At 43.0% G+C, this 21401-nt stretch overlaps 2 protein-coding genes and 11 non-coding genes across 15 annotated transcripts in view; 1 reads left to right on the forward strand and 12 right to left on the reverse strand.

Moving 5' to 3' along the window:
* LOC118378704 (CMP-N-acetylneuraminate-beta-galactosamide-alpha-2,3-sialyltransferase 1-like) overlaps window positions 1-13742 on the reverse strand; it is a 51419-nt gene extending 37677 nt beyond the window's left edge. The window contains exons 1-9 of the mRNA XM_052520546.1: window positions 13495-13742; window positions 13143-13208; window positions 12788-12833; window positions 12527-12577; window positions 12240-12289; window positions 10645-10695; window positions 10375-10402; window positions 10122-10178; window positions 5508-9913 (exon numbers count right to left, since the gene is read on the reverse strand). The gene's annotated coding sequence lies outside the window, so the exon portion shown is untranslated. The remainder of the gene's footprint in view (window positions 1-5507; window positions 9914-10121; window positions 10179-10374; window positions 10403-10644; window positions 10696-12239; window positions 12290-12526; window positions 12578-12787; window positions 12834-13142; window positions 13209-13494) is intronic.
* On the reverse strand, window positions 9982-10054 carry LOC118377799 (small nucleolar RNA SNORD65). Its single transcript, XR_004824326.1, has one exon. It is a non-coding gene; the product is annotated as a small nucleolar RNA SNORD65 (small nucleolar RNA).
* On the reverse strand, window positions 10250-10324 carry LOC118377797 (small nucleolar RNA SNORD65). The gene has a single exon (XR_004824324.1). It is a non-coding gene; the product is annotated as a small nucleolar RNA SNORD65 (small nucleolar RNA).
* LOC118377803 (small nucleolar RNA SNORD65) lies at window positions 10512-10586 on the reverse strand. The gene has a single exon (XR_004824330.1). It is a non-coding gene; the product is annotated as a small nucleolar RNA SNORD65 (small nucleolar RNA).
* LOC118377800 (small nucleolar RNA SNORD65) lies at window positions 10776-10850 on the reverse strand. Its single transcript, XR_004824327.2, has one exon. It is a non-coding gene; the product is annotated as a small nucleolar RNA SNORD65 (small nucleolar RNA).
* Window positions 11056-11130, reverse strand: LOC118377798 (small nucleolar RNA SNORD65). Its single transcript, XR_004824325.1, has one exon. It is a non-coding gene; the product is annotated as a small nucleolar RNA SNORD65 (small nucleolar RNA).
* LOC118377802 (small nucleolar RNA SNORD49) lies at window positions 11315-11382 on the reverse strand. The gene has a single exon (XR_004824329.1). It is a non-coding gene; the product is annotated as a small nucleolar RNA SNORD49 (small nucleolar RNA).
* LOC118377801 (small nucleolar RNA SNORD49) lies at window positions 11704-11793 on the reverse strand. The gene has a single exon (XR_004824328.1). It is a non-coding gene; the product is annotated as a small nucleolar RNA SNORD49 (small nucleolar RNA).
* Window positions 12108-12182, reverse strand: LOC118377796 (small nucleolar RNA SNORD65). Its single transcript, XR_004824323.1, has one exon. It is a non-coding gene; the product is annotated as a small nucleolar RNA SNORD65 (small nucleolar RNA).
* Window positions 12391-12465, reverse strand: LOC118377804 (small nucleolar RNA SNORD65). Its single transcript, XR_004824331.1, has one exon. It is a non-coding gene; the product is annotated as a small nucleolar RNA SNORD65 (small nucleolar RNA).
* Window positions 12658-12732, reverse strand: LOC118377795 (small nucleolar RNA SNORD65). Its single transcript, XR_004824322.1, has one exon. It is a non-coding gene; the product is annotated as a small nucleolar RNA SNORD65 (small nucleolar RNA).
* On the reverse strand, window positions 13348-13414 carry LOC118377794 (small nucleolar RNA SNORD49). The gene has a single exon (XR_004824321.1). It is a non-coding gene; the product is annotated as a small nucleolar RNA SNORD49 (small nucleolar RNA).
* Window positions 13743-14068: 326 nt separating the features above from the next.
* The window catches only part of rab34b (RAB34, member RAS oncogene family b), a 13066-nt gene continuing 5733 nt past the window's right edge, over window positions 14069-21401 (forward strand). Inside the window, exons 1-4 of one of the 3 annotated variants that reach the window (XM_052520551.1) lie at window positions 14069-14534; window positions 15801-15851; window positions 16661-16752; window positions 16891-16956. In XM_052520551.1, coding sequence (XP_052376511.1) covers window positions 15804-15851; window positions 16661-16752; window positions 16891-16956 — 206 coding nt within the window. In that variant the 5' untranslated portion in view covers window positions 14069-14534; window positions 15801-15803. Of the gene's footprint in view, window positions 14535-15166; window positions 15852-16660; window positions 16753-16890; window positions 16957-21401 lie in introns of all 3 variants that reach the window. The other 2 variants (XM_052520550.1, XM_052520549.1) reach the window with 2 other exon arrangements.

Here is a 21401-nt window from a genome sequence, read left to right on the forward strand (position 1 = left end):
ACCAGACAAACCATATGTCTGTTCCTGGACTTCAACGAATCATACAAAGTATTGTATTCTGCATTGCATCAATTCCAGACAAACTCATCACTGCGTCCTCCATCCATGTCTATGAGAGAGGGACACTGTTGAGTCCCCAGTTTGAACTGCCATCAAAGCCAGGTGTCCACACCATCAAGAGTCTGGAGCATGACTGTGTCCACGTGCAAATCAACCCTCCCAACCTTGGGGTCAAGTCTGTGAAGTCGTACCAGGTTTTGTACCAGGCTGTGCAGGCTGAATCTGAGTGGACAGAGGTCAAAGCTGATACTACCACTAACCAGGTCACCATCAGACGTTTGAACCCCTATAAAGACTACCGGTTCAGCTTCAGAGCGCAGTGTAGACCTGGTGTGAGCCTCTCCAGTGACTGGACAGAATACTCCAGGACCTGGCCATGTAGCCACAGAGACAGTAATATAATCTGAAAGTATCAGAGTGAACTGGGACATTCCTACCATGGTGGGAGACAATGTTGAGGTCATAGGCTATGAGGTTGACAACAGAGAGTGTACAAAGGCTGTTGACAATAAGATGTGGCACACCATCAAAACCACCACCAGAGAGTGCACACTGGAAGGTCTAAAGCCTGAAACTGCATACAGTGTCAGAGTCTCTGCTAACTGTGGTGAGGTAGTGAAGTTTGCTCAGTCCTGAGACTGAATTGAACACTGTCAGGATGTCTGACTCACCAAAAGTAAAACGTTTGACAGACGCAAAAAGTGATAAATTCCTGGACCAATCAGAGACGTTGCAGAAAGGCAACCTCTCAATCCATAAGCTTGCATTGAGGAAGATAAATGTGTTGATAAGAGTTTTCGCCAGTACATGTTTAGGAGGCAAGCGGAGAAGGTAAATAACAAGGTATTCCTGCTTTTGGGGTCCACAGGTAAATAAAAACCACTCTGGTTTGATCAACTACATTCTCGGGGTGAAGTGGGAAGATCACTACCGCTTTAAGCTCATCCATGAGGTGACCAACAGGTCCCAGGCTGAGAGCCAGACTTCAATCGTAACATCATACGAGCTCTACAACCAGCCAGGCTTTCAGATTCCTTATTCTCTGACCATTATTGACACAACAGGGTTCGGAGACACCAGAGGGGTGGTGGAGAAAGTACTCAATTGTCATACTTGAGTAAAAGTCCAAATCAAAGTAAATGCTATACGTCACATTCCTTATATTAAGCAAACAAGACTGCACGATTATTATTATTATTACTACATTTTTTTTTTACGGACAGCTAGGAGCACACTCCAACACTCAGACATCATTTAGACCTATTTGACTTTTTCCAAATGTTGTTACGTTACAGCCTTATTCCATCTCTACACAATACCCCATAATGACACAGACAAAACAGGTTTTTAGTTTTAAGTTTTAGGGGGTATTTTGTGTAGATTGTGTGTAGCTATCGGGGTATCGGTCAATGTGCTGGGGTACATGTTAGTTGAGGTCATTGTAAAGTGAATATGCATAGATAATAAACAGCAAGTAGCAGCAGTGTAAAAACAAAAGGGTCAATGTAAACAGTCCGAGTGGCCATTTGATTAATTGTTCAGCAGTCTTATGGCTTGGGATTAGAAACTATTGAGGAGTTTTTTGGTTCTAGACTTGGCGCTTCGGTACTGCTTGCCATGCGGTAGCAGAGAGAACAGTCTATGACTTGGGTGACTGGAGTCTTTGACAATTGTTGGGGCCTTCCTCTGACACATTTGTTTTGTTAAGTTTAGTCACAACATTTCTCAATTATTTGACCCTGCTGGTCATCTATGAACATTTGAACATCTTGGCCATGTTCTGTTATATAATCTCCACCCGGCACAGCCAGAAGAGGACTGGCCACCCCTCATAGCCTGGTTCCTCTCTAGGTTTCTTCCTAGGTTCTGGCCTTTCTGGGGAGTTTTTCCTAGCCACCGTGCTTCTACACCTGCATTGCTTGCTGTTTGGGGTTTTAGGCTGGTTTCTGTACAGCACCTTGAGATATCAGCTGATTTAAGAAGGGCTTTATTAATACATTTGATTTGATTTGATTTGACAATATGTCAACCAATCACCTGAGCAGGCTGACATGTTTGCCATCGTTTTTTGCATCTGTCACGTCCACTCCCCCTCTTTGGTCTACTAACCACTCCCCCTCTTTGGTCTACTAACCACTGGTCCTGGCAACCCATCCTTATGCACACCTGGCAACCTTTATTATGCACAATTGCGCCTCATTAGGCACACCTGGAATTCGTCACCTCCCTGATGACTTCCCCTTTATCTAGCACTCTGTTGTTATCACCCACCAGGCTATATTGTTTATGTTTCCATGTTTAGACGATTTTCTTTCTTTGTCCTTAAACTCACTAATTGCACTTGCTTCCTGACTCACTGCGTCTACGTTACAGCATCCTTTCTTTGAAACATATGTTTCAATCAATGTTCTCACGGTTAGTTTCTTAACAGGTGCATGTTTGTCAACAATTGGCAATAATAATATTACAAATAATCAAAGTGGTGCATCTGGATTCTCCTCCTTATACACATCTTACATCTTTAACAAAATAGTCCCGAGAAAACATTTTGTATGATTTCTTATAAATAACTTCAGGCTCTGTCGGTACTTTGGCTTTCCTTGTTATTGTCACAATGTTATGGTAAATGTTTCAACCCCTAAATTAACATTCAGTATTACTGAATCAAACATTGTGTGACGTGTCTATTCTTTATATTCAAAGATGACTTATTACTAACATGATTTAAAACATTTTGTATTGACATAAACCTCTGACAAAATGTGCATATAATATATAATAATAAATAATATATGCCATTTAGCAGACGCTTTTATCCAAAGCGACTTACATTCATGTGTGCATACATTCTACGTATGGGTGGTCCCGGGGATCGAACCTGGCGTTACAAGCGCCATGCTCTACCAACTGAGCTACAGAAGGACCATAGAAAGAAAATAATACTATTGATTTCAATGACTGTAAGGAATGTTCTTAAATACATGGTTGAAAATGGGTTTATTGATTGCCAATTGAACATTTGTTCTTATGCATGTATTACTTCCACTGTCAATGTCCAAGTAAATGTTTTAGCATTTTAAAAAAGGCCACCGATCACATAATTCATATCTTAGGGGAAGAACGGCGTGTTAAAAGGTTTTCACCTCGTTCAATTTCAAATCTGTTTTAGAAAAAGAAGTTGGATTGATAATCATGTAATGTTGGCTAATACCTAGAAGGTATCAAAAGGGCCTTTATTTATTGGTTTACATACACAAAGCATCAAGACATGACGGAGACAATAGTTGTAATGTGCCGTCTGACTTGTGCAACCATAAATTGACTTAGCAGTCTCGACTTTCAGTCAACTGGGTCGAACCGAAGGTGATGAACTTCAGTCGAGACAAGCCACTCACTTCCTGGAATGTAGCGCCCTCTATGCTTCACCCAGGGGAATGCTACACAATAAGGGTAGGTCCCATGGTTGTGTGATTTGAGATCTGGGTCCTTATGTATGAAGCATCTCAGTTGGAGTGATGATCTAGGATCTCAGTTGAATTTCTGATTATAAACAATATTACAATGGACAGAGGTGCCTGAGTCAAAAAAAATAGTGAAACAATAAAAAATGTATAATTTTCTAATCAAATAAAAATCACATTTTATTTGTCACATGAGCCAAATACAACAGGAATACAACCTTACTTACAAGCCCTTAAACAACAATGCAGTTTTAAGAAAATACCTGAAAAAGTAATAGATAAAAATAACAAATAATCAAAGAGCAGCAGTAACATAACAACGGGGCTACCGGTACAGTTTAATTTGTAAGTCGCTCTGGATAAGAGCGTCTGCTAAATGACTTAAATGTAAATGTACAGAATCTATATGTGGTGGCACCGGGGTGTTCTTTTTAGATTCTCAATATGTTCACGTCACCAAATAATTGATTAAAGCACACTGTTTTGCAATGGAGGTCTACAGTACCCTCAACAGCACTCTCTGGGGTAGCACCATGGTGTAGCCAGAGGATAGCTAGTTTCCATCCTCCTTTGGGTACATTGACTTCACTACAAATGCTAGGAGTTTCATGGTTCTCACCCATTTCTATAGACTTACACAGTAATTATGACAACTTCCGGAGGACGTCCTCCAACCTATCAGAGCTATTGCAGTATGAGCTGACATGTAGTCGACCCAATCAAAGGATCAGAAAATGAATCTAGAAAGCACAAACTACAGCTAGCTAGCACTGCAGAAAATGTTGTAAGTAGTTGACTCAAAGAGAGTGAAAGACAATAGTTTAACAGTTTTTAATAAATAATTTTCTTTAAAAAATGAAGGATAATCGAGAGAGAGAGAGCCATCTATATTTCCTTGTATTCCCCCCTTTCACGCGAATGCAGCTAGCTAGTTTTGCCTACTCAAACACCCGGCTCAAACAGAGGGATGCTATGTTAGCGAGCTGGCTAGGGCTATCCAATACTGGAACTCTTCAAAGTCAAGGTAAGCTTTTGGTTGTATTAATTTATTGCCACCTGGGCCAGCCGGTGTAACTGCTAAACTGCTTACTGTACAAGGTTTATTAACACATTCATTCTAGTAGCTCGCTATGTTGACGATGATGTTAGGTGACAACGATGTGGGCTGTGTGTAGGGGTTAGTGAATGGAATATGAATGACAGTCATCCAATATGCTGTAGTAGAAATAAGGCCATGCTCATAAAAGCAAAATAGTCCATCTTAAACGACACCGACTGCCACCAGTACAGTAGCTCCCAGCCCACCAATGAGTAGCTCACCAAACAATTCTGAAAGTACTTGCAATTCTCACAAGTATCAGACACAGCAAGCTCCCACCTAGCAGCTATCTAATCAATGAAAAAAATGACATTATCTCACCCCTGGTTAGCCACTGTAGGCTTAGAAAGCCAAACCTAACACAATGTATGCCAAGTAATTTCGAGCCATATTGCCTGTGTCTGTTGGTGTGGTGCTAGTCTTTGTCCATCACTCCATGTGTAGCCAGTTTATGTGATAACCGTATTGTGGGTTGAAATAAATCCTTTCCCAAAACCTTGTCAAGTAAATGTTAACTGCAAAGTTGTCTTACCTGATGCTTGCCCTTTTAAAAAATGTAGCTATTGTAGTCTTCAGATTAAAATGTACCAGTCCATTTCAGATGGATTTATTTACGAATTGCTTTAGAATAGTGTAACTTCATGATCAACCATAACACAAATATTGGGTGTATCACAAAGCATGACCACCAAGCTTCCCAGTAAACCCTTTAAAATGACCATGATTATTCTAGTTCATAAAGCTACACTTGTGTTGGGCGTGTATAGTCACCATACCCATTTCAAAAACTTCACACATTGATACTTAGGAACGTTCTCGCCAACTCTGAGACCCTGTTTTGTGACATCTCTCCCATGTTGCCGGAAAGGAAAGAAGTAATTGCTCACCTGATATTGTTCCGAAATTTAAAACTGGCCAATGGGGAGAACTGCTGGATGCAAAAGATAATGCGAACCGTTTCTTCGACTTTAATTACAAACAACTGTGCACAGGGAGACCAACCAAAACGACACTGCTGCAAGGATCGTAATAATATTCTCCATCCAGAGGTAAAGCTGGCATATATACTCTTCCTCATCTGTTCGTCGTTTCATTCTTCCGTGCCTAGCTCCCTTGGGATTTTATAGACTATACATACAAATCATCCAAAGTGCACAGAACCTGTGATTAGATACCATAAACCCATAATAGTCTTGCCCGACAGTCAGTGACCCTGAAGACACAATACACCAACGACGTATTAAACAGACATCATACTTCTAATCCTCGTCGTTGGATACATATCTCAGCAGTATTTCGGCTAACAATTTCTTCTCAGACCTCCTAATCTCACGCGATAACAACGGCGACACTGTCCTTGGCCGTCCTTGTTTTCTTCAGCAGTCTGACATCAATATTGAGTCTAACCTTAGAATTAACTCAATTTAGACACTGGCAGAACATAGATTTAACAGAAGGGATGTAATAGTGTCTATGGAAAGTAATTCAGACCCTTTGACTTTTTCCACGTTTTGTTACGTTACAGCCTTATTAAAAAAAAATGATTAAATATATTTTTTTCCCTCAGCAAACTACACACATTACTCCATAAATGACAACGTGAACCCCGTTTAGAACTCCGAGACAAGATTGTGTTGAGGCACAGATCTGGGGGAAGGGTACCAAAATAATTCTGCAGCATTGAAGGTCACCAAGAACACAAGTTTGGAACCACCAAGACTCTTCCTAGAGCTGGCCACCAGGTGAGAAGGGCCTTGGTCAGGAAGGTGACCAAGAACCCGATTGACCTGGACAGGCTTACTCGCTGCCAAATGTGCTTCTACAAAGTATTAACCTGGGGTGTAAGTGCTTATGTAAATCATATTTCTGTATTTAAATGTACAACAATCTACATGTTTTCACTTTGTGTGCACAATACATACCCTGTAATGACAGTGAAAACATTTTATACATTGAAAATGAAATGTGAGAGCTATGTAATCCATTTTGACTTCAGGCTATAACAACCAAATGTGGAATGCCAATGTGTTTGAATACATTCTGAAGGCACTGTACATGTGAAGTGCGTCTATAAATATTGGTTTTACATATGCATTTAAATATTACTGTTTGTATCTATTTATCACTTTTCAGGCTAATCCATTGACACCACACTACCTACCAAGGGTTATCAATATTCTTTGTACCTGCCTACATACCACAAACTGATGGAGGCACTAAGACCACACTCAACGAGATGTATAAGGCCATAAGTACACAAAATAGTCACCCAGAAGGGGAACTCGGGGGCCTTAAAGCAGGCACCCAATTGCGAACAGTATGTCACACGTGCAATGGGGGGGGTCAGATGCGTAAAGCCCTCCCTCTGCCTCCATTTGGCAAATCGGACCTCTATAGGAGACGTGTCAGAGGAAGGCCCTAAAAATAGGCACTCCAGCCACACTATTCATACTGTTCTGCTACTGCACCAGCACACCAAGTCGAGGGTCTAACGAATTCATCCCTCAAGAATGCTCAACAGTGGTTAGCCTAGTGGTTAGAGTTGGACTAGTAACCGAAAGGTTGCAAGTTCAAATCCCCGAGCTGACAAGGTACAAATTTGTCGTTCTGCCCCTGAACAGGCAGTTAACCCACTGTTCCTAGGCCGTCATTGACTTGCCTAGTTAAAAGGTTTTTAAAAAAGCTGCCTGGACAATTTGCGTCGATCCCTTTAACGCTACTTCTCTGCCCTGTTTATTTATGCATTATCACCTCACCCCTACATATTACCTGCATTGCTGGTTAAGGGCTTGTATGCAAACATTTCATGGTAATAGCAACACTCTGCATTTGACAAATAAAATGTGATTCAAGTCCCTTGTGGGCCTCTGGCCCCCCTCCAAGATTCCGTCTCAATTGATGTTGACTCGACCTTATTCCTTGCTCCTCCCAAGTGCCGCAGCTGGCCTGACATAGAAATTTTAACTTTACATGCTAACTTTCCAGGGACTAAGTCCCCATCCACTCTTCATTGACCAACAGACAAGTAAATTAGTGACACGAGTAAGTATATTTCAAGCTCGTAGCCAACAGGTTTGACGAGAACGCAGATCCAGTCTGTTCTATCACATTCGTTAAATCAAAATTTGCTTCTGAAATCCAAGTGGTTCCCTCCTGCAGCAGCAACTGTGTTAGGACACCAGTACCTTTGTATGGAACGGGTTTGAGTCACCATCCAAAGCTAAATTAACTATCCTTAAAAGGATATGTAACAGCTGTCTTAACCCAGCCACCAACAGGTGGCCTTAGCCTCCATGTCTGTTTGAACTTGACAGAGACCTTACCTACAGAAAAGTGAGTGGGGTTAGAGATGAGGTAGTCGTGCAAAAACATTAAATAAAATCACTTCTTTGCCCGCGTCGAGGACAATACAGTGCCACTGACACGGCCTGCAACCAAAACATGCGGACTCTCCTTCATTGCAGCCGACGTGAGGAAAACATTTAGACGTGTTAACCCTCGCAAGTTCCCACATGCTTCATGAGGGCCACCATTGTTCCTGTTCCCAAGAAAGCTGAGGTAACTGAGCTAAACGACTACCGCCCCGTAGCACTCACTTCCATCATCATGAAGTGCTTTGAGAGACTAGTCCAGGACCATATCACCCCCACCCTAGACCCACTCCAATTTGCTTACCGCCCAAATAGGTCCACAGACGATGCAATCTCAACCCCACTGCCCTAACCCATCTGGACAAGAGGAATACCTATGTGAGAATGCTGTTCATCGACTTCAGCTCGGCATTTAACACCATAGTACTGGACTTCCTGACGGGCTGCCCCTAGGTGGTGAGGGTAGGCAACATCTCCACCCGCTGATCTTCAACACTGGGCCCCACAAGGGTGCGTTCTGAGCCCTCTCCTGTACTCCCTGTTCACCCATGACTGCATGGCCATGCACGCCTCCAACTCAATCAAGTTTGCGGATGACAACAGTGGTAGGCTTGATTACCAACGACGAGACTGCCTACAGGGAGGAGGCGAGGGCCCTCGGACTGTGGTGTCAGGAAAATAGCCTCACACTCAAATGTCAAAACTAAGATGATTGTGGACTTCAGGAAACAGAGTGAACACCCCCCTATCCACGTTGATGGAACAGTAGTGGAAAGGGTAGTAAGTTAAGTTCCTCGGCGTACACAAACTGAATTGGGCCACCGACAGCATCGTGAAGAAGGCGCAGCAGGCTGAAGAAATCCAGCTTGTCACCAAAAGCACTCAAACTTCTACAGACGAACAATTGAGAGCATCCTGGCGGGCTGTATCACCGCCTGGTACGGCAACTGCTCCGCCCACAAACGCAAGGCTCTCCAGAGGGTAGTGAGGTCTGCACAACGCATCACCGGGGGCAAACTACCTGCCCTCCAGGACACCTACACCACCCAATGTTACAGGAAGGCCACAAAGATCAAGGACAGCAACCACCCGAGCCACTGCCTGTTCACCCCCCTATATCATCCAGAAGGCGAGGTCAGTAAAGGTGCATCAAAGCTGGGACCGAGAGACAGAAGCTGTTTTTCAATCTCAAGGCCATCAGACTGTTAAACAGCCACCACTAACATTGAGTGGCTGCTGCCAACACACTGACTTAGCTCCAGCCACTTTAAACAATGCTACCTAATATGTTTACATATGCTATGAACAATGTAGGGCATGTATATACTGTACTCGATACCATCTACTGTATCTTGCCTATGCCGCTCTGTACCACTCATTCATATATCTGTATTTACATATTCTTTATCCCCTTACACTTGTGTCCAAGGTAGTTTTGGAATTGTTAGCTAGATTACTTGGTTATTACGGCATTGTCGGAACTAGAAGCACAAGCATTTCGCTACACTCGCATTAACATCTGCTAACCATGTGTATGTAACAAATACATTTGATTTGAGCTCACATGTAATATATGAATTATTCAACTGACACGGGGTACTGTGTGTAGGCTGGTATACAACCTCAATTTAATTCAAGCTGTAACAAAATGTGGAATAGAGTACTGGGGTGTGAACACAGTTATACTTCTTTACATCTTAAATAGGTGAAGTGTCACAGTATAACATTTTACACATTTTTAAAATATGCCACTCAAAGTGACAGTCCATAAACACCACTTAAAGTTCAGAACTAAATATCACCACTGAACAAAACTCAAGGCAATAGATAGGAAAGGCTCCTCTAAAATGTGATCGGGTGATTGTGCACCTGAAGGGTAAGTTGGGGCCGAAAATCAGCAGGGGGCATCAGACGAGGAACACCTGAAATAAAACGACTGCCATTAGCTGAATAAATGGGAAGTTAAGAAATGGTGAAGCGTGTACTAATGTCTCAGAAAACCGAATGTCACCACTATACATCTGACGGTAATTCCAGCTGTTTCAGTTTAGTATTCATCATAGCATAAATAAGCAATTATTCCTTCCAGCTGACCACAAGGCAGCTTGTTGCCACGGTGAACAGCCTTACCCCAGTCGACATGTCCAGTTCTGAGACGGCATGGATGTTTACGCAAAGGCAGCCTACCTGAAAAGTAAAAAAGCTTGAGTGAAAAAGTACAATTTTATATAAGCAAATGACAACTCATAGCCAGTCATGTTCAGAAAACCGAATATCAACACTGTACAATCTGACGGTAATTCCAGCTATTTTCAGTTTAGTATTCATCACAACCAGACAGACAATTGACAGGTGGGGTGTAGCCAGAGGGTGTTCTTCCTACCTTTCACAGCATTGGTTCAGTTCCACACCTGTTCAAAACAATCACAAGAGCCAAGATTTGAAAATGAATAAAAAGGCCTAATCAGTCCACTAGAAAGAACAAAACTACAGTAGGAATATAAAGTCACTGCCTGTCCAGTTCAGAAAACCGAATATCACCACTGTACAATCTGACGGTAATTCCAGCTATTTTCAGTTTAGGATTCATCACAACCAGACAGCTACTCCAAGAATGGGCCAGGTGAGGTGTAGACTACAGGGGGTCATGTACCTTTAAAGGTGATGTCTCCACTCCAGCCACATCCTTGATTCAGTTCCACACCTGTTCAAAACCACTATTAGAATAGGCACACAATCAACTGGAGTTCATAACAGTAGAAATTGAGAGTCATTGCCTGTCCTGTTCAGAAAACCAAATATCACCACTGTACAATCTGACGGTAATTCCAGCTATTTTCAGTTTAGGATTCATCACAACCAGACAGACACCCAGAGAATGGGACAGTTGAGGTGTGGGTCTTAGTCTGACCTTCGCAGATGGCGTCTCCATGCCATCAACTCATTGGGGCGGCTTCACATCTGTGAAATGGCATAGGGGTTATGAAAATGAGTAAATGCAACTACACATTAGCAGTTCTTAGAGAGAAACGCAACTAGAGAATTGAAAATCACGGCCTGTCGTGTTCAGAAAACCGAATATCAACACTGTACAATCTGACGGTAATTCCAGCTATTTTCAGTTTAGGATTCATCACAACCAGACAGTTAGCCAGAGCGAAAGTCTGAGGCTGCAGAGGGAGTGGTAGTTTTACCTTTTGAGGTGATGTCTCCACCATTAAGTACTTTGGGCAGAGTCTCCTGTTTAAAAAACAATCATAGGGGTTATTAGAATCTATAAGCAGTAACCACCACTGGGCATGATGATCTAAAACAGCTTTGTTACTCAGTAGTTGAATAAACTCATCAGTTGTCGCATCAAACTCTTCCTATTCAAGCTTTCATCACTGACAGAGCTGTGGCTATGGTGCCTCTGATCAAAGATTGGAACAGAAAACAAGATATGAAGTTCTAAATTAAACTCGTACTCAATTTGCCATTGAATACATTGCGAGTCAGGCCTAACTTTTTTTCTTTTTTAAATTTAAATTACTTTTACTTGCCATGTGTATGTCTTCATGTGTATGGTTCAGCCACAGGCCACGAGGGAGTAGTCTCCCAAATCTAGAACAAAACATACAATTTCAGCAAAGTATTGACAGGACCAGCGTTTCAACAGTGTCACCTAACTTAAGAGGGCAATGCATCTATTAGGTGGTTTTCATTGTTTGTGGATCAGATGGCTAGCTAGCAAGCTAACCGTTTAGGAATCTTCGTCAGTTTCGCATCGGACGGCACTTCCTATGTTGGTATCATCACATCCACAAACTGTCCAATCAAGGCACCTGTCACTGGCCAACTTCCACAAAGTCACAGCAACATGGTCTAAGTTTCTAAACATCACCACTGTACTATTGACAGTAACTACAGCCATTGTCTGCTTAGGATTCATCACAACCAGCCCGCCGGGTGTGTTAATGTAATGTACCTTTTCAGATGACTCCACACCATCCACATCCTTGGTTCTGTTGCACACCTATTTAAACCCACCATAAGTAAAAAGAATATGAACACGATCAACTACAGTTCATAAGGAATTGGAAATTGAGTATGAAAATTTAAAAAACTGCTTGTCGTGTTCAGAAAACCGAATATCACCACTGTACAATCTGACGGTAATTCCAGCTATTTTCAGTTTGGGATTCATCACAACAAGATTAGACAGCTACCCAGAGAATGGGACAGTTGAGGTGTGGGCTTTAGTCTGACCTTGGCAGATGGTGTCTCCATGCCATCAACTCATTGGGGCGGCTTCACACCTGTTAAATGGCATAGGGGTTATGAAAATGAATAAATGCAACTACACATTAGCAGTTCTTAGAGAAACGTAACTAGAGAATTGAAAATCACGGCCTGTCGTGTTCAGAAAACCGAATATCACCACTGTACAATCTGACGGTAATTCCAGCTATTTTCAGTTTAGGATTCATCACAACCAGACAGTTACCCCAAGAATGGGCCAGGTGAGGTGTAGACTAGGGGGGGGGGTCATGTACCTTTAAAGGTGATGTCTCCACTCCAGCCACATCCTTGATTCAGTTCCACACCTGTTCAAAACCACTATTAGAATAGACACACAATCAACTGGACTTCATAACAGTAGAAATTGAGAGTCACTGTCTGTCCAGTTCAGAAAACCGAATATCACCACTGTACAATCTGACGGTAATTCCAGCTATTTTCAGTTTAGGATTCATCACAACCAGACAGTTGCTTATAGTCAGTGCCTCAAACAATGGAGGGTGTGGCAGTCTTACCTTTCGAGGTTAAGTATCCTTGCAATCAAGTCAATCCGGGCAGCGTCTGTTTAACAAAAAAAAAAAAAAATCCTAGGGGTTACAATAATCTATAAAAGCAACAACCTAAACGTTATTCAGTAGACAACCTCGCTGCTCAGACGTACCCGAAATAAAGAAATATTTTTTTCAGCAAACGCTTATTCAAGCTTACATCACCCAAAGCACTGTGGCCATAGACAGTGACTATTGAATTATTTGATCAGACTAGATACCAGTTGAAATAAAACAATAGACTAATCTTAAGTGTCCCATGGAATAGCCAACCAGACATTAGTCAGGCCTAGCTAGCGGGGAAGATCCCAGTTGAATTTACCTGCCATGTGCGCAGTCATTGGCGAGTACGGCTTCAGTTCAGTCCACATAAGCCAGGTACAGACAGCTAGAACAAAATGTAAAATGTATTAATGCATTTGGACTAGCATTTTAAATAGTAATAGCAAAATGAGGGCACTGCATCTGCTGTGGTGGTAACTGGTTGGTTTTCCGTGATCGTGGATCAGATGGCTAGCTTAGCAAGCTAACAGTTTAGGAATCTTCGTCAGTTTCGCATCGGACGGCACTTCCTATATCGGTATCATCACATCCATGAACTAAATAAACCACTTGTTAACTCGAATGCATTATCAGCAAGCTAACTAGTTAATATCTTCGCCTGGCAGACTTACCACGGCATGGTTTCAAAACGTTCAGAGTTGCCCACGTGCATGGTTCAGCAAGTCCCCATGCTCCAAAGTAGCTACTGTTAACTACTTAACTAATAACAAGGGCAAGACTTAAAGGACAGCAATATACCAATAAGTAGATACTAAAGAAGCATTTCTAACATATCATCTTCCATAATGCAGAGGACGCTCTGCTTCAGCAAGTCAACCACTGGACTCATCGGAGAGAAGAACGCGCGAGAGAGAGAGAATAAACGTCGCCAGTCTGGTATTTATAGTGCACCGGTGACGTACACCACAAATGCAGTCGGCTGAAGTTTTACGTAAGGCACAACGCTGGTAGGACGTCATCCGACGTGTGTGTTCCCTTCCCAACCAATCACTGCACACTTTACCAAAAGTCATGTCAAGCGTGAGAATAATGAATATAAACATTTTATTCAAACTACTCTAGAGTGAAGCAGAGATAAGCATGGGTTAAACCTTCATCATATCAGCTGTCCCAAATAGTATGTACATTTATTTTACTTGTATGTGGGTCAAATGAAAGCATCAATCATAAAAATAAAAATAATTTAATGGGAATATTGTACCTTTATTTGTCGTTGATATAGGCTATTAAGGGGATTTGACTCTTGTATATGAAGTTCAAAATGTTCATACTTAAAATGTTTCACACAAGGCTAGCGCGCACTTCAGGACAGCTCACCCGCGCCTAGCTCTGGTCCAGGACCTAGTACGTGTTTCTTAGTCATGTAAGAACGGGCACTAGGCCCTGGACTAGAGCTAACCCACTCATTGGGAGCCTACTGGAGAGGGTTAAGCTAAAACGAAGGTCCTTAATTTGAGTCATCTGTTTCCACTGCTGAGTTCGCAGCTCTGGTCTGCTGCTCAATAGCCGTCTTCGGGTGGATGTAGGCAGCCCTAGGATACTTTCTATTAGCGAAAAATACGTAATCTGAGTTTAGTAGAATATATAGTGTTCTACCGCAACCTATTGACGAATTGGAGTTTACTTTTCGCACTTTCAGTGCGCTTGCAAGGTAAAGTATTATTCTTTATAATTACATGATTTTCTATCATGCCAATGAAGCCTTGATGTAGCGATAGTCCATCTTCATGACAACACTATAATTTCAGTTTAGTTTATTTTCACCAATTCTACATGTTGCTTTATTTTTTAGCTGTGCTACAGATAGCCTGTAATGATGATATAGGAGATTATGATACCATGTTTTACGGCATAAACTTTCCTTTTAATCGCTCCTTCATGATCTTAGATGTGTAAACTTTATATGGTAATGTGTTAAAAGCCTAGAATGGCGACATGTTCAGTCCTTTGATCTGGCTGCAAGTGACAAAGTCATGGAGACAAATAATGCCATGTAAGAGTCTCTACTTCCTTCCCCATAGCAGGGCTTGTATTTGGTTGCTATAGTTGCCAGGTGAATGGACAAGGCTGAGTTGCCACAGTGACACTGTATACTTTTCCACCCGATAAAGCAAACCAGAGGGCCGATATGCACCATGTAGGCAGTTTGTGAGTTTACTTTGATGTGCAGACAGCTGCCAGTGGACATTTGCATTGCGGTGTCACCTAGGAGATTCAGGGGACACTTTCTCTGTTGGTGTCAGACTATAGATTAGGCTACACATCAGGTTACATAATGTTCAGTTATTCCTTCTCTTTCAGCTGTTTGACATTTAAGCCTTTCCATGGAGAAGCCCCTATTCACTCTACTCTACATCTGTATGTGAGAGAGAGAGAGAGAGAGAGAGAGAGAGAACAGAGAACAGAGAGAGAGAGAACAGAGAGAGAGAGAGAGAACAGAGAACAGAGAGAGAGAGAGAACAGAGAACAGAGAGAGAGAGAGAGAGAAGAGAGAGAGAGAACAGAGAGAGAACAGAGAGAGAGAGAGAGAGAGAACAGAGAGAGAGAGAGAACAGAGAGAGAGAGAGAGAGAACAGAGAGAGAGAGAGAGAGCGAGAGAGAGAGAGAGAGAGAGAGAGAGAGAGAGAGAGAGAGAGAGAGAGAGAGAGAGAGAGAGAGAGAGAGAGAGAGAGAGAACAGAACAGAGAGAGAACAGAGAGAGAACAGAGAGAACAGAGAGAGAGAGAGAGAGAGAGAGAGAGAGAGAGAGAGAGAGAGAGAGAGAGAGAGATAGTGTTTCTGTGTATTTGTCCTGTCTGAGTGTGATTGTCTGCCTATGATTGTTGGAGCGTGTGCGACTGGGTCTCTTGTGTGTGTGATTGTTTGATTGTGTGTGTGTCTATGTATATCCCTACCACCCCGTAACTTCCACTTGAAGAACATGTTGCCACCTGTGAGGAGAGACCGCATCATCGCTCAGCTTCCAGAGGTGACACACACCATTTTTTGATTTTGGACAATTATTTCTTGTGGGGATGGTCGGGTGCCTCAACACGATTACAAATCATTTGTAGACTGCAAATTGTCCGCAAGAAGCCCAAACAGATATAATATTTGACTAAAACATAATCATTTCAAAACTTGAATTTGTGTATGATCACATGTCTATTATGCATGGGAATACTTGGGAACAGATCTCACCAATTAAAATCAATTGGAGCTGATTTCCGGGTAAAACATTTTTATGTCCAACGATAATAAAAACATAAAATAATAATATTATTATGATTATTTTTGGATCAGAAAACATGGGGGAAGAAATAAAACCACCAGGCTGCCAGTTGGGGTCTTTTGTGTCACACGTACACACCACCTCAGATTCTAATCTAATAATGTGTCTTTGTAACACAGTGACGAACCCTTTCACAATTCTGGAACCCTGTAATGAAGCAGATGATTAGACAGTGCTGGGTGGTCATTTGCTGTTTATTAGTCTGTTTCACACTCTTAATGTTCTTAGTTTTGTTCAGGACTCGGTCACTGGCTCGTGCTAATGTGCCAGAATTGAAGAGATTCCGTTCTATGTCCCCACAAGGCAGTTGTCCTTCTAGCCTCTGATTTATGGGGGATGCAAAGCTGATATACTTTCTTGCTTTGAGTTGACACCTTGTTGACACCTTGTTTAAACCTCTCTCTCTCTCTCTGTCTTTTTCTCTGTCTCTCTCACCTCTGTCTCTCTCTCTGTCTCTCTTCCTCCCTGTCTCTCTCACTTCTGTCTCTCGCTCTCTCTCTCTGTAGTGTTTTACCCCAGCTGCAGCGCTACACACTAAAGATGTCTTCCACTCACAGGTCAAGGCTGCCTGTCAGGGGCAAAAGACGGGCGCAGTGGGGTGAGATGAACACACACACACACACACACACACACACACACACACACACACACACACACACACACACACACACACACACACACACACACTTGTATATTATCTGTGTTTGACTGGACTGTTCTCTTTATGTGTCTGTAGCTTTAACATCGCCAAGGTGATTGTGGTAGGGGATGTGGCAGTTGGGAAGACATGTCTAATCAGCAGGTAAGGAAACACTACAGTCTATGGCTGCATATGAAATGGCACTCTACTCCATATTTAGTTCACTACTGTTGAGAGAGTCCTATGGGCCGTTTGGGAAACAGTCTATTACAGATCTTATCCCCCGGGGGGCATGCTGATCTCCCTCAGGATGTGTACTTGCCAATTAAAAATACTACTGACCATTTCACTTCCTATTAGTCAGTTGTTGTCATGACACTCGGGTGAATCCACACACAGCAGAGCACCTGCCTCTTCAGAAATCAGCAAAACTGTTACCCCTGCTCTCCCCAGCTTGGGATAATAGAGACTGTTTGTTGACTAATTTGATTGACTTGTGGGTTTGATTATTGGCATATTGAAGTAAGTTAGTTCCAGCTACCTGGAAAGTTAAAGGCCTGGTGTCTGCAGTTTGGTCTCCTACCCGGGTGTTGTGGCCCTTAGCACTGTATGAGGTTCCAATCTCAACAGTGGAGAAGATGGAAAGAGGAGTCACAGGCTACTTAAAGAAGTGGCTCGGAGTTCCACGATGCCTTACCACCATAGGCCTCTATGGAGATGGTGTCCTCAAGCTGCCCTCACCAGTCTAACAGAGGAATTCAAGTGTGCAAAAACCAGGCTCCAGATGACACTGAATGAATCTCAAGACCCAGTGGTGAGCAACAACGCGCCGACCTTGGCAACTGGGCGCAAATGGAGGCCAGGAAAAGCAGTCCAGGAGGCAACAGCAGCCCTCAGACATGCTGACATTGTGGGTCATGTTCAGCAAGGGAGAGGAGGCCTTGGGCTAACTAGCCGTGCTGCTTGGAGTAAGGCCACTGCACCAGAGCGGCGGAAGATGGTAGTGCAGGAAGTACGCCATCAGGAGGAGGCTGCAAGGTGGGCCAAGGCAGTCTCTCTTGCCAAACAGGGACAGTGGACTCGATGGGACAGTGTGGAGAAGAGGAAGATCAGCTGGAAGGATCTGTGGGCCATGGAAGCGAGGCGGTTGAGCTTTTCCATCAGAGCAACATATGACGTCCTTCCAACACCAGTTAATCTTCACCAATGGTATGGTGAAGATCCGGACTGTGCCCTCTGTTCCATGCCAGCCAACCTCAGGCACATTCTCACAGGGTGTAAAACAAGCCTCACCCAGGACGCTACACTTGGCGTCACAACCAAGTCCTTAAAAACCTTGCGTCCGCCCTGGAGGACAAGCGAGCTGCCACCAACTCCCTACCACCCACAGCAGCATCACACTCCTTACGGACAAACTTTGTCCGCGAAGGGGCTAAACCACCGAAGAGCGGCTCTACACCATTAGAGCGAGACCAGCTGCGCTTGGCCCGCGACTGGAAAATGCTAGCTGACATTGGCCGGCAACTTGTGTTTCCTCCGGAGATCGCAACCACCACCCTAAGACCTGACATGGTGCTCTGGTCCCGTTCACTCAATAAGGTCTTCATCATTGAGCTCACAGTACCCTGGGAAAACTCAGTAGATGAGGCTTATGAGAAAAACATCTGCGCTATGCTGATCTAGCTGGCACGGCATCATGGCTGGAACACAGAAGTCCGACCAGTGGAGGTGGGCTGCAGAGGTTTTGTGGCAACATCTACAACCAGACTGCTTAGAGACCTGGGAATTAAGGGCCAGAGCCAGCGTTCGGCAATCAAAGCTGTATCAGAGGCGGCAGAAGGCAGCAGTCAGTGGCTCTGGATGAAGAGGAAAGACCCCTGCTGGGAAGTGAGAGGGCCAGGAGGTATGCGGTCAACAATGCTTGACTCAGGGAGGAGGACGCCCCTGCCATGCATAGTCCCATGGGATGTTGGCTATCAACAACAAGGCAACTCCTATGACTAATTGGGAAATGGGACGCAAGCGTAGGATTGATCACCCTGTCGCTGGCCGCCTTTGGGGAGGGTGTATAGTGTGAAAGGCCGAAACACCCTAGGAACCAAAGGTACACTACTGACGATGCGCTCCCAAAATTGCACCACGCTCACTGTTCATTAACTCTTGAAGTGCTTGCACAAAGGATAGTAACATCTCATCCTGTGTTCTTGGAATCTGTGATCAAATCTCCCGAAAAGCTGCTATTTATAGCTTTGGGTACATGAAGAAGTATACTGTATGCTAAACTCTTAATGTAGTAATGTTTCCTCTCTATTCTGTTACTGTCCTGTTACTCTTCTGTTTCTGTCCTGTTACTCTTCTGTTACTGTCCTGTTACTCTTCTGTTACTGTCCTGTTACTGTCCTGTTACTCTTCTGTTACTGTCCTGTTACTGTCCTGTTACTGTCCTGTTACTCTTCTGTTACTGTCCTGTTACTCTTTTGTTACTGTCCTGTACTCTTCTGTTACTGTCCTGTTACTCTTCTGTTACTGTCCTGTTACTCTTCTGTTATTGTGCTGTACTCTTCTGTTACTGTCCTGTACTCTTCTGTTACTGTCCTGTTACTCTTCTGTTACTGTCCTGTTACTCTTCTGTTACTGACCTGTTACTCTTCTGTTACTCTTCTGTTACTGTCCTGTTACTCTTCTGTTACTGTCCTGTTACTCTTCTGTTACTGTCCTGTTACTGTCCTGTTACTCTTCTGTTACTGTCCTGTTACTCTTCTGTTACTGTCCTGTACTCTTCTGTTACTGTCCTGTTACTCTTCTGTTACTGTCCTGTTACTCTTCTGTTACTCTTCTGTTACTGTCCTGTTACTGTCCTGTTACTGTCCTGTTACTGTCCTGTACTCTTCTGTTACTGTCCTGTTACTCTTCTGTTTCTGTCCTGTTACTCTTCTGTTACTGTCCTGTTACTCTTCTGTTACTCTTCTGTTACTGTTCTGTTACTCTTCTGTTACTGTCCTGTTACTCTTCTGTTTCTGTCCTGTTACTCTTCTGTTACTGTCCTGTTACTCTTCTGTTACTGTCCTGTTACTCTTCTGTTACTGTCCTGTTACTCTTCTGTTACTGTCCTGTTACTCCTCTGTTACTGTCCTGTTACTCTTCTGTTACTGTCCTGTTACTGTCCTGTTACTCTTCTGTTTCTGTCCTGTTACTCTTCTGTTTCTGTCCTGTTACTCTTCTGTTACTGTCCTGTTACTGTCCTGTTACTCTTCTGTTAATGTCCTGTTACTCTTCTGTTACTGTCCTGTTACTCTTCTGTTACTCTTCTGTTACTGTCCTGTTACTGTCCTGTTACTCTTCTGTTACTGTCCTGTTACTCTTCTGTTTCTGTCCTGTTACTCTTCTGTTTCTGTCCTGTTACTCTTCTGTTACTCTTCTGTTACTGTCATAGTTATGTTACTGCCCCGTTACCTTCCTGTTACTGTCATAGTTCTGTTACTGACCTTTTACTCTTCTGTTACTGTCCTGTTACCTTCATGGTACTGTCATGTTACTGTCATAGTTCTGTTACTGTCCTGTTACTGTCCTGTTACCTTCATGGTACTGTCATGTTACTGTCATAGTTCTGTTACCTCCCTGTTACTGTCCTGTTATCGTCCTGTTACCGTTGTGTTACTGTCATGTTACTGTTTTGTTACTGTCCTGTTACTCTTCTGTTACTCTTCTGTTACTGTCCTGTTTCTCTTCTGTTACTGTCCTGTTACTCTTCTGTTACTGTCCTGTTACTCTTCTGTCACTCTTCTGTTACTCTTCTGTTACTGTCCTGTTACTCTTCTGTTACTGTCCTGTTACTCTTCTGTTACTCTTCTGTTACTGTCCTGTTACTGTCCTGTTACTCTTCTGTTAATGTCCTGTTACTCTTCTGTTACTCTTCTGTTACTGTCCTGTTACTCTTCTGTTACTCTTCTGTTACTGTCCTGTTACTCTTCTGTTACTGTCCTGTTACTCTTCTGTTAATGTCCTGTTACTCTTCTGTTACTCTTCTGTTACTCTTCTGTTACTGTCCTGTTACTCTTCTGTTACTCTTCTGTTTCTGTCCTGTTACTCTTCTGTTTCTGTCCTGTTACTCTTCTGTTACTGTCATAGTTATGTTACTGCCCCGTTACCTTCCTGTTACTGTCATAGTTCTGTTACTGACCTTTTACTCTTCTGTTACTGTCCTGTTACCTTCATGGTACTGTCATGTTACTGTCATAGTTCTGTTACTGACCTTTTACTCTTCTGTTACTGTCCTGTTACCTTCATGGTACTGTCATGTTACTGTCATAGTTCTGTTACTGTCCTGTTACTGTCCTGTTACCTTCATGGTACTGTCATGTTACTGTCATAGTTCTGTTACCTCCCTGTTACTGTCCTGTTATCGTCCTGTTACCGTTGTGTTACTGTCATGTTACTGTTTTGTTACTGTCCTGTTACTCTTCTGTTACTCTTCTGTTACTGTCCTGTTACTCTTCTGTTACTGTCCTGTTACTCTTCTGTTACTCTTCTGTTACTCTTCTGTTACTGTCCTGTTACTCTTCTGTTACTGTCCTGTTACTCTTCTGTTACTCTTCTGTTACTGTCCT

Source organism: Oncorhynchus keta, chromosome 6 (genome assembly GCF_023373465.1).
Source record: "Oncorhynchus keta strain PuntledgeMale-10-30-2019 chromosome 6, Oket_V2, whole genome shotgun sequence".
NCBI classification, from domain to species: Eukaryota; Metazoa; Chordata; class Actinopteri; order Salmoniformes; family Salmonidae; genus Oncorhynchus; species Oncorhynchus keta.